Source organism: Aplidium turbinatum, chromosome 2 (assembly GCF_918807975.1).
Source record: "Aplidium turbinatum chromosome 2, kaAplTurb1.1, whole genome shotgun sequence".
Lineage (NCBI taxonomy): Eukaryota > Metazoa > Chordata > Ascidiacea > Aplousobranchia > Polyclinidae > Aplidium > Aplidium turbinatum.
In genome coordinates, this window is record NC_137473.1 from 19,545,338 (window position 1) to 19,557,446 (window position 12,109).

Here is a 12,109-nt window from a genome sequence, read left to right on the forward strand (position 1 = left end):
GGCACACATCGGTAAATCAGAGGAAAGGGGTGGTTATACTTTTAGAGCTGGAGAGCTATGAGGTTTTACTTGGAAAGTCTAGTTTATTGGTAGCCTAGCCTATTTTTGTACAGCTATTTTCATTTTCAATAACAACTTATAAACAATAATATAATTGGTTTTCTGATTATATAATTCAACGTGTTTCAGGAATCTCACCAGTTTCCGGCGGTGATGCTAAATCCATTACGAACGTGGTCGTGAATACCCTCAAGAAGCTGAACATCGATCATACGATGATCATTGGGATGGTATTCGATACCACTAGTACAAACTCAGGATACATCACAGGAATAATTGTTAGACGAGAAGATTTTCGGTCACAAGTTGCTCCAACTAGCCTGCCGAAATCATGTTGCAGAGCTGGCGTGTGGGGCTGCTTGCAGATGCATCTATGGACCAATAGAGTTACCAAACGAAAGCTGCTTCGTTGCTCTTGCAGCTGCTTGGTCGACAGTTAATACTTCCAACTACTCACTTGCAAGTATCAAAGGGAGACTTCTAACAGGATTTCATGCCTCAGCAATTGAGTTTCTCGGTGACCTTCTTAAACAGCAGTTTTTTAGGGAGGATTACAAAGAAATGGCTCAGGTGTCACTGTTATATCTTTGTGGTAGGCTACTGTTGAAGATAGAGAAAAGGCTATCAACATCTATGCTACAGGGGCACAAACCTCATCAAAAACAATAAATACTGATTTTGGGGATGCAGACAATCTGATGCACGCTTTTATTATACGATTTCAAGAAACACTAGATTAAAATGCACCAGTTGAAACATGTCGAAAACTGAAATTAAGCTCTCGAACAAACCATAGATAAAAAAAGGCATTTATAAATCTATTAACCTAAAAACATACTATTTAAATGTTAGATTAAAAATCAAAATTAATCAGCAAAAATGAAATACAAAACATAAGCCTACTGCAATAAGCTGAATAATTTGAAGCTATTATTGAAGCATCAACATTATAAAAAAAGTTTGAACAACAAGAAGTGACTGCAAGAAAACATGGAACATCATTCATAAAATGATAGAAAGAAAAAAATCTCTGATAATAAAAGCTTTTTTCAACAATGACTATAAATGATAAAACATATAAAACAGATTTTGTTGAATTCATTAATTTATTAAATAATTACCTCACACATATTACCACTTCAATGGCAGCTAAAATTACAAATTCAAACGCAAAGTTTGAATAATTCATGTTAAACAGCAGTTGTTCTTCTTTTGGCTTTCCTGATTTAAATGAAATAAAAGTATCTGATGCTACAATGAGCCTCAAAGCTTCCAGTTTTATCAAAATGGCTAAGGTAATTATATGTCCGCATTCCACAAAAGCATGAAACAAATGTGTTTTGCAAGACATCTTTTCTGATGCCTACTGATGGTCATAACGGTAAACCATAATCTCTTCGTGGGAAAATTGTAACATAAATTTTCCGGATCCGTTCGTCTGTATGCAATGACCGAACGAAACACTCTTCTGAAAACGTCTATTCAAGAATTATATTTCTGTAAAAATAGCCCCAAGGCTGTCGAAGAATGTAGGGAAACACCGTACCCATTAAAACTTGTCACTACAATACAAATTACTGAGAAAAAGACGGAAATTTCGTCCAGCTGGCAAGCACAAGCAAAACCGTTTTAATATGCGACCAACTTTTCAAGCAACAATTTTAAAATGATGAGAATAAATTGCAATATTCCAAACGCACGTAACCATCTTCTGTGACGTAATAATGATAAGCACTATAAAGCTATTCAAGCACCTCTTAAATTTGGCTTACACCATGTCTCGTAATTTAAGATTTAACGATTATGTAATGTTTCAACAAGTGTGACAAAGGTGATGCAATCTTTGCTTATTTTTAGCAACAGTCCATGACGTAAGACGTCAGGTTCAGTAGACAACGGTTCTATGTGACGTTTGATTTGAAGACTGTCCGTAACATAGCGGCCCCTAGTTATGACAGTCTAACATGGCATAACTAAAAAAGAATTTAAGGACAGTCGTGAGCCAATAAATAAAAACACACGATACACAAATTGTTTGAATCACTCACGGTTAGGTTAATACGCAAATACAAAGGGCATGCAAAGAATGAACAATAATAGTAGCCTACACGACGATACATGAAATTGGTACCATAGGTACACGCTAAAATGACGCTATATTCAATGGTTGCGATAATAACCAACTGTTCTGGGCTCAGACAAGTGTCGGCCACCGCAGACAGATCTAGGCTCAAACCCTAACACTTAAGTGTTCTTTACGGGGGCGAGGCACGAGATATCCCTCAACACGTAGTCTACTTTCACTTTCCCCGTACTCTCATCATAGTTGCAAACGGCAACTTTAGCTCTCCGAACCACAGGCTTCCCTTTCCTAATTTGTGGGACCACCTCATGCTCCCTCCCAAGTTGATACTTCCCACGTTTACCAATGTCTTGGAGAGAACCCACCACTACAAGTTGACCAGGCTCCAAATTCTCGGCCATTTTTAACCATTTTTTCCGGCCCTGAAGCCCTGGCAAGTACAAATCTATCCATTTACTCCAAAACTGCTGAGAAAGTGACAAATTGAACCGATAATCCCTTCTTAGTTGGTCACGATCATGCGGTTGCCCAACAGAACAGTATGGGTCTAAATATGGGGTCAACAGTGAGGCAGGGGTGATGACAGTAAAATCCCTAGGGTCGTCACTCAAAGGTACCAAAGGGCGTTCGTTCACGATCCGAACGGCACTGCCTGTGTACGTAAGCAGCTCAATGAAATTGGGCTTGCGTATTGAAGTGTCCAAAATGTGAAAAAAAGTACTTAGTCATATCGGCCACGAAATTAAATCTACTAAGCCGAAATCTAGCCAAGACATCTGCCAGAGGTTTTAACAAGTCAGGACACGAAAACATTACATCATTAACACAAGTTCCTCGGAATTCAGACTTTCCGTCGTAAACAATGCGCTTTTTTAATTGTGACGTCACAAAGTATGATAAATACCACTCAAATCCCTTTACATTTCCTGCTTCACCAGCACGCTCAATATAGCCATTAGATTTAAGATCTTTCATGGTGTCAGTAAGGAAATCACAATGTTCAGGTTGTTTTAAAGCCTTTTTTCTTAAAGCAGCAGCTCTATCTGACGCCAACACAAAATTGTTAAGTAGATCAATATCTTCCTTCAACGGTACAGGTATCTCAAATCGACCATCTTTCAACTCAATAATCGGTTCAACAAGTTCTCTAGCCAAAATGTCATTGCGAGACAATTCACAGGTTTCATTTTGTTTGCAATTTCCATATTACAAGACTCAATTTTACGCTGAAAGCTAGAGATGACATCCGACTTTGAAGTTGTCTGCACTCTGCACACTTTAGCAACGCTTTCATCTAAGGATGACTTACCACCACAAGCCAACCAACCGAGAGGAGTGAGTAAAGCATGTGGTTCACTGCGATTTTCAACAACACGCTCTTCTTTAGCCCACATCAAATAAGCGTTGTCGTTGCCAATCAGTACATCTACAGTACTACAATCACTCAAATGAAACATATTTACGTCATGAAAATGACGGATACCACTTAAATCCTGCTTATGCGGTAAAGTTTTAACATCGTCAGCCCAAGCTGGGCTAACCACCGAAGTAATATCACAAAACAGTTCATACGTCTCTAACGACTGGATGTTGAGTTTAACAAGGTCAGCACAACAGTAGCGCACCCAGAAAAAAAATTAGGGGGGGGGGCTAATTCAGAAATGTCGGCCGAGTGATTTGTGACAATAGGACAATAGTGACAATGACAATAGGTCAATGCCCATCCCTTTGATTAATATTTAAAGGCACTCACGGCCCACAACCCACCGGCTGCTGATACATCAGGATTCGTGCTCTCAATCAGATTAGAAGTTGGCCTAGTGAACTCCATGCTACTAGCACCATCAGCATCCTCATCCTTACGTCCACTCTAGCAATCTTCCATAGATATTGACTTTTTCGTCATGAATTAAGTTTCCTTTTGTCAACACAAACAAGCACAAAAACAACAACTAGCACGAAAACAGTTTGAAACAAAACACTAGTTTTGTAAACAGTAAATTTGATGTGGACGCTTTTCCTACTTACAAAGCAGTCAAAATAGTTCGTATTTTTAACTAAAGTCCCAGACGCCTTTGTCTCCCTGCTCAAATGTCGTAGGCCCTATGCAGTTTTACCTGTCCGCCCCGTTACCTCAGTGGTTACGCACCAGGCTCAAGATCACGCGGCGCTGGTTCGACTCTCGGGGTGTGCGCTTGAGCAACGCATTTCAGGACTGCTCTCCATTCAGCGGCACCTAGTGAATGGAATAATTCCGCGGCAACAACACTTCACCAATTGAAAAACTTCACTTTGCCAATCTTGGTAACCGGCCCTGCGTCAAGAGCTTCTACAAGTATGCAAAACTACCAGGAATAACCAATCAAGGCTTTGTCAGTCCGAGGATAAAGATTCAAAACCAAACCACCAACCAAGTCGATGTGATTCGGCATTGACGTACATCGGTATGTCCACCAGACATTTGACCACGAGAGTACGGGAGCATCTGAACTTTAGAGACTTAAAGAAAAGAGCCATCAAAGACCATATTATGAATTGTTCTTTTTGCACAGATCGATAATTCTCTGCTGACTCATTTAAAATTTTACTCAAAGGCAAATCCCAAGTTGGTACCAAAATTCAGGAAGCACTGTTAATCAAACGCTACAACCCAAATTTAAACAAACAATTATTTCCTGGAGGCGCGTCCATTCTCTCCAACATTTACTCAGTGATGTACGCGCATACAAAAAATATTGACGTCAGCGTTAACGCAAACGTTCGAAAAACCATACGCCGTATGGGTCAATGCAACTTTTAAAAAAAGTTGGCGGCGTCAGCGTCAGCGCATACACTAGCGTAAACTAATTTTGTTTGCTAGGTGCCAAACCTTCACACGGTATAAACCACTCGAAACAAACAAGTTTTATTTTGAATTTCCACAAAGAAACACAAGCATCTGAAAGTGTTCATTTGACATTTTGCTGTGTTTTGGTTCCAATATGTCTTTGCCCATTCAAAACATTTTTTCAACTGCAGCGCTGGAAGGTATTGGCGTGTTGTAGCGAAGAAAATACATTAAAAAGTAGGCCTATGCGTTGAAGCTATGCGCTAAAATACCGCGAAAACTTTACGGGCGTAGCCTCAAGCGCAAACTATCCAAAAAAATGTGGCCGCAAGCGTTAGCGTAAACAAAAAGTCTATGCCGCAAGTTTGCGGCGTATACGCACATCTCTGCATTTATTTGATGCATCACATTCCCTGTGGTGCAAATTTTTTGTAGCTTTTTATGTAGTTGCCTTCTCCTAATGTAATTTTACCTTCAAGAAGTTGAAATTTATTGCATTTTTATAAATATTTTCAGATTCCTGATGAGGGCTTAAGTTAAGGGGAAAACGTTTGACTGTTAAAACTATATGTAAATATGGAAAATGTATTGTTATAATGCTCAGCCCTGTTGTATTCTTGTGTCTTATTCATATCTAACCTGTAAGCAAAAGGTATAAATGGAGAGCATACAAAAACTTCATTTTTGTGGCGGGTTTAGGGGGGCTTTAGCCCCATGCTGGGTGCGCTCGTCGTCGTAGCTTTCTGACAAGTAGCTTTCTGACCAGCCAGTGTATCCATTTTAAACGACGCTTTATCGTACGGTTTAAGGCCAATTTCGCACACCAAATCACTCGAAACAAACGTCAACTGCGAACCAGGATCATGCTAACAATACACCAACTTCGATTTACCAGTTATTGGATTCAAAACACGAGCAGCAGTAATGCGGTTAAAGGCTGCTTTAACATTTCCAATCTTAACATTACGCACAGGAACTCTGGCACAAGCATCATCTTTGCCGACCGAATCCAAAGAATCACGTGACGTCACATAAAAATCATGCAGAAGAAAAAAGTGTTTCCTATCGTTGTTAGGCCCACATTGACGACAGTTGTTTGCATGATTACAGTCTGTGATATTCTCCTATATCACTAGGCTCGACCGCAAAGGCAATCCGACTGTTGTCGAATATAAATGGAAATAGTTTATTTAATTGGAGCGAAATTACAATGATACTTGACGTTTTTGTCAACAGTCTCTCAAACCACAATTCCGAGTGAACAGAACAGGAACAGTGACAAGAGAAGTCGTTTTCTGAAATAACATAAAAGCACAAATCACGCATTTGCCTAAAACTACAAGGCATTGAAGGCAATAATGATTAATGTGAGTCTTTTACATTGCTACATCCATCGTGAATATGCGTCGACCTTTAGCGCTTTACGGACAGATAGCGTGAATAACAATACATTAAATCAGCAATAAATTTCACATAATTAAAATGTCCATACCAATTTTTGCCAAGTAAGCCGGTGAATTTCGGCAACAGCTACAGTCTGAAATTCTTTACACAGGATTCCAATGCGGTTACAATTCAGCTATAACAAATGAAAATAACGCGTTACGATACGTAGATAATGCGCAATAAAACTGTGTCAGCAAGCCTTCTTTAAGTGAACACAGCGCGTACAAGAATGATTGAAATGTCAGACGTTTTAACACAAAGCAATAGTCAAATTTACAAATAAGCAAACAATCTGTACTCACATCAAAGCAATCTCTTTAAAGCTGCTTGTCCGAATTCTACAAATCTCGACTTACTAAATAAGTCCAAACTGGTTGACACAAACCCAAGTTCACAGTTGAACAGAACTCTTGCCCCACAATTGGCTACAAACTGTCTGATAATATTTCAGGCACAAGTGCGCCTATTTAAGATAAATTTTTACATGTTTTGAAATTCCCAAATTATAATAAAGAAGCAACAAATCGAACACAATATTTTCGATGAATCATGGAATGTTGTTTCCGTACGCGATAAACTAAGATCCCAAGGGGCGATGATTTCAATAAATTGTTACGTCACAATAAACTTGGAGCCACCGTGTTTTGCAAGGGCATATGAAATCACCAAAATGTTTTCCAAAATAAAGTGTTTTTTCTATATTGTTTTAAGCTAAGCAACTTTCCAGTACATCAATTACGGTTGATCAATCGCCAGGAGAAAGCTACTATGCCGTCAAAGAAGGGCATTCGTCAATATATTGCCACTCGTAAACACGTAATCTTCAAAACTTATGCAGTGAAGAGAAAATATCTTACACTCCCTCCAAAAATAGGAAAATATGCAAGCCTATTTTTAACGTGAAACAAGATATTTTCGCAATTACAAAGGGCAAAAACTACGGCTGCAATACTGAAGCGAGTCATAAAACACAAATACACAACATTATGTATCTACTCATTGTTGTCTCCACACCGCATGCAGGAACGACAATGCGTAGATACCGCGAAAAATACAATCCACAATTGACTTCCGGTACATCGGGTTCCCGAAGCAACGGATCAGCAGAGCGTTCATAAAATCAGCAAAGCGTCTATTATTTGCCCTCAAATCCAGGCAATTGCTTCGTAGAAGCGCATGAAATCGCAGTTCTTGCACTGCTTCGATCTATACAGTATTTGTGTCGATAGCGGTATCATTTGAGGCCTCGGCTGGCTTGCAGATAAGACACAGCTTTGCAATCGGCCTTCTCAGGATGCCGGTACCGACTCGAACATCTACTTGTCGCACTACTCCGTGCTTATCTGGATATGTATGAATGATTCTTCCCATAGTCCAACGTCGTCGTGGAAAATTATCGTCAACAATTAAGACGACGTCATTCGTCTCGAAGTTGCATTTTCGGTCCGGCCATTTTTGTCTCAAAGCGATTGTCGGTAGATACTCCTTTTTCCACCTTCGCCAGAACTCATCGGCTAGGAAATGAACTCTTCGCCATTGTCGTCGCGCATAGCAGTCTTTTTCGTTTGCCTTCACGGAAAGCATTGGAGGATCACTCTCCAAATTGTGTCGTAATAAATGATTTGGTGTCAGTGGTTGTTGATCCGTCGAATTGTAGTTTACTGGAACCAGCGGTCGTGAGTTCAGGATGTTCTCCACTTCAATCATGAAGGTGTTCAGCGTGTCGTCCGTCAGTGTGCCGAACTTGGAGAGCATAAAATCGAGAATCCGTCGAACCGAGCGGATCATTCGTTCCCAAACTCCTCCGAAGTGAGACGCCCCTGGTGGATTGAAATTCCACCGCATTGCTTTTCGTCGAAAGTATTGTTCAATGCTGGGGTCCTGTAAAGATCTCAAACAATCCTTTAATACGCGATGTGCACCGACAAAATTGGTGCCATTATCACTAAACACTTCCTTAGGATTTCCCCGTCTGGCAGCAAATCGTCGAAAAGCATTAAGAAATGCGTCAGTAGACATGTCATTGGCAATCTCTAAGTGGACTGCCCTCATAGTTAAGCAAGTGAAAATGCATCCATACCTTTTTACCATGCTCCTTCCCTGCTTAACCATGAAGGGTCCGAAGTAGTCGATTCCAACAGAACTGAAAGGAGGTTCATCAGAGCGTAGACGAGCAGCAGGTAGATCAGCCATCTTCTGTTCTCCTCTGGGCGCATTGAACTTACGGCAGGTGACGCAGCGGTTAACTATTTTGCGCACAGCGGCGCAACCCTTAAGAACGTAAAACCGCTCGCGCAAAGACGTCCAAGTGTGTGCTATTCCTGCATGACCACCATGGAGACTTTGCTTCAAAATAAACGAAATTTTAGATTGACTTGAATACGAAAGAATGATTGGATGTTTGACATTGCAAGGACTCGCTGTATTCTCCAAGCGTCCTTCTACCCTCAAGATGTCTGTAAAGTTATCATTAACAAAGTGCGGATACGAAATCGCGCAGTAATTTTGACTGGAAGTGTCAGAAAAGTAATGCAGTCGGTCTATGTTCACCCTACCTGACTGCAATGACTTTAAACAATGTTGCAAAGTGGCACTCTGCAATTCAAAGAGTTGAGGGAACCGCTCCCTCCATTCGTCTACATCGGGCTGGTACAATGGCCCTTGCATCAATACATTGTCTAATGAAATTTCTCTGTGTTGGGCCACACAATCGGAAACAATTTTTACTGCGTCTGACTTATTTTGGTCGAGCACTGGGTCATGAGGGAGGTACCGTGCCGCATCTGCACGTTCATTATCACGGACCTTTCTGCCCTTCACTGAAGTAGGGAGATCTGCGCCGCTAAAGATTGTCTGGGGGTTCTGTATCTGATATTGACTTATTCGATTAACCATTGCCTGTTTTGAGTTTGCCCGCTCGATTCCAGGTCCAATCACGCTCCACCCTAAGGGAGTCTTTAATGCACAGGGATCTCTTCTCCCTCCATACCTCAAATCCAGATGCCTATGAGCATATGGAACGTCAGTGCCTATTAGTAACGAAACCTCTTCAGTATCCAGGTGAGGGAACTGGATACCCTTCAGGTGAGGCCATGCTTCTATATCTGAATCTGTTAAAGGACGATTGTTTCTGAACGCCAAATCGTCCAGCGACACCGCTTCTCTTATATCCAGCTCATCAGTGTCATCTAGCGGCCGAATTTTAAAATCTAATTTTCGGCAATCAACCGATCTCGGTATTTGGCCAACAGTTGTCAATTGGATTCTGTCTGGCTGACCTCTTAAACCCAATTTCTTCACCAGTGACGTGGTGCAAAACGTGGTGTCACTTCCGGTGTCTAAAAATGCGTTAGCGGTCAAGCATTTATTTCCGTTATAAACCTTGACCGGGATAACGCAGAAAAAGAAATTTTTTCTCTCCTCAGGCAGCGTTTCGCACCTTGCAATGGTGGCTGGCCTGCCATTGCTATCCTCTACGCTTTGGTTGTAGTTACTGGGACCTCTTGAAAAGTCAAGCTGCTGCCTCGGGCCAGTAGGTCTCATTTCTTCGTGCAGCAGGGTGTTGTGGCGACGTCCACAACCCTTTACTGTGCAAGCCGGTGGTCTATCACAAGACCTAACAACGTGCTTGTCACTAAAACAGTTGTAACACCTTCCTTTGTATCTAATAAAGTCCCTACGATTAGAAATTGACTTTTTCAGAAATTCATTGCATCTACCTATTAGATGCGGTCCGTTGCAAAGGTAGCATGCCATCCTCGGCCGTGAAGCAACCGTCGCTTCAACGGCAGAACAAGAGCTCTTCTGGGTGTATCGGGGGCTGGCTGGGACCCTTTGATCTCGTTTCACCGACCTGCACAGTAAACCTCCAAAAGCGTTTAATACTCTCGATTCTTCTTCCACAAACCCTACAAAGTCGTTAAATGTAGCTTGCCTCCCTGACTGCAGCATAATGTTAGTAGTGCGGCGCCTCCAGCCTCTCTGCGTTTCCATCGGCAACTTGGCAGCCAGCATTACCATGGTATCCACTGTGTTAAGGTCGCCCAAGTTTTCGAGCTTCCCTAGCGCCAGTGAACACTGACGTAAGAGTTGGGAATAATCGCGCATGCCCATCGCGTCTTCGCTCTTTATATCAGGCCTTCCCATGAGCCTTGTAACGAAAGACCTAGCGACAATATGGGGCACGCCATAATTGTCGTGCAGAAGTTTCCTCGCTTCTGCGTATCCTCCATTGGAGTCGATAATCGAACAATGCTCGATTAAGTGCTTGGCTTTACCTCGGCACTGCTGCAATAGTAGAGTCATTCGCATTCCATCGGTGTGAGCTCGACTCTCCAAATGGGTCTCGAAATGGCGAATAAAGGTCCAATACTCAATTGGCTCGCCTGAAAATGTCATGTGCTCTGGCTTAGGCATGCACATGCCCTCGCCAACAGCTTTCACAATGCAAGGCAAAATTTCAGAGTCCGAGGGCTGAAAGCGAACAGTTTTATTTACCTCAGTCACAGCACAGTCAGGCTGGAATTCGGGCACCTTTCCTGTACCGAGATCCACCTGACCCACATGCCTACTAGCATCCGCTCTACCAGATAGCGCAAGACCAGGCTGGCAGTCCGGCACCTTCGGTGTGCCAGAATCCACTTGGTCTTCGCATAAGCTGGCTAGAGACGTGGACCGTCTGCATTCTTCAGACTGGTCTAAAACTTCTAACTGCGCTTTTGCTGTCTCGACGGCCAATTTGGCCTCGAATCGTTCCCTATCGGCTTGCAATTGAGATTCTTGGGCCCGCAGTTGAGATTCTTGATCCCGTAATATTTGCTCTTCTTCTATGCTTTTCAACTTAAGTTCGGCAAGCTTCTTGGCTAGTGCCGCCTCCGTTCTCTGCCTTTCACTGGCAGATGTGCTACACGAAGAGCGAGAACGGCTAGACCTCTTCGATCGGCGACTATACACCACACTAGCCGCTGGCGTTTCTCGCAAAGCTGAACGTTCGACATGCGGCTCGGGTTCGGCGCTCAGTTCTGCTCGAGCAACGCTAATCTCTAATTTCCTTTGAATCCAAGCCTGCTTCATGGCCTCTAGTTCGCAAAACTCATCATTTGCGTATTTAAAAGTTTTTAAGTGAGCCTCCATCATTGGTAACAGCCGGTCATAAACTCGCTGAAACGATTCTTCAGCGTTTTTAAATTCTACGAGACTCTTAGCTTTCGCAGCTTTCTGGCACAAAACAAACCAAGAAGCTAACCTTTTGTCTTCTCGCGTTGCTTTGTCCAGAGAGAATTCCTCGACATGAGTTTCCGGTGAACCTGACGCTGAAACCGATGGAAGGTTCTGGGTTTCCTCAGAAGATGTATTTTCCTGCTCAATTGGAGTTTCTGTTGTTTGAGACATCGTTATTTACAGTAGTGCTGAAAGTTTCAATGTAGAAGATGAGAAGTAATCAACAGCAAATATTGGCACAAGTCTACGAAGGATAATAAAGTAACAAAGGAACGGGAAGCCTAAAAATCCCCTATTCAAGGGCAGTTTCTTGATAAGCAATTTGCAAAACAGTGAACAGATAATCAGCAACGACACTAGAAATAATTGCCTACCAATAAGCAAAAGAAACCCGAAAACTAGTGTGCCGACTTTAGAGCACGAGATACTAATTATTGCCTAACACAGGCAACAAGAAATAAAGAAGACTAATT

General features: G+C 42.0%; 1 protein-coding gene across 1 annotated transcript; it reads right to left on the reverse strand.

Annotated features, from left to right (window-relative positions):
• Window positions 1–7,622: 7,622 nt before the first annotated feature.
• On the reverse strand, window positions 7,623–11,807 carry LOC145788406 (uncharacterized). Its single transcript, XM_082600174.1, has one exon. The coding sequence runs from the start codon at window positions 11,805–11,807 to the stop codon at window positions 7,623–7,625; it is 4,185 nt and encodes a 1,394-aa protein (XP_082456300.1).
• Window positions 11,808–12,109: the final 302 nt, after the last annotated feature.

Coding starts and splice junctions, on each gene's coding strand:
- LOC145788406 (XM_082600174.1), bottom strand. CDS start 11,807: ATGTCTCAAACAACAGAAACTCCAATTGAGCAGGAAAATACATCTTCT.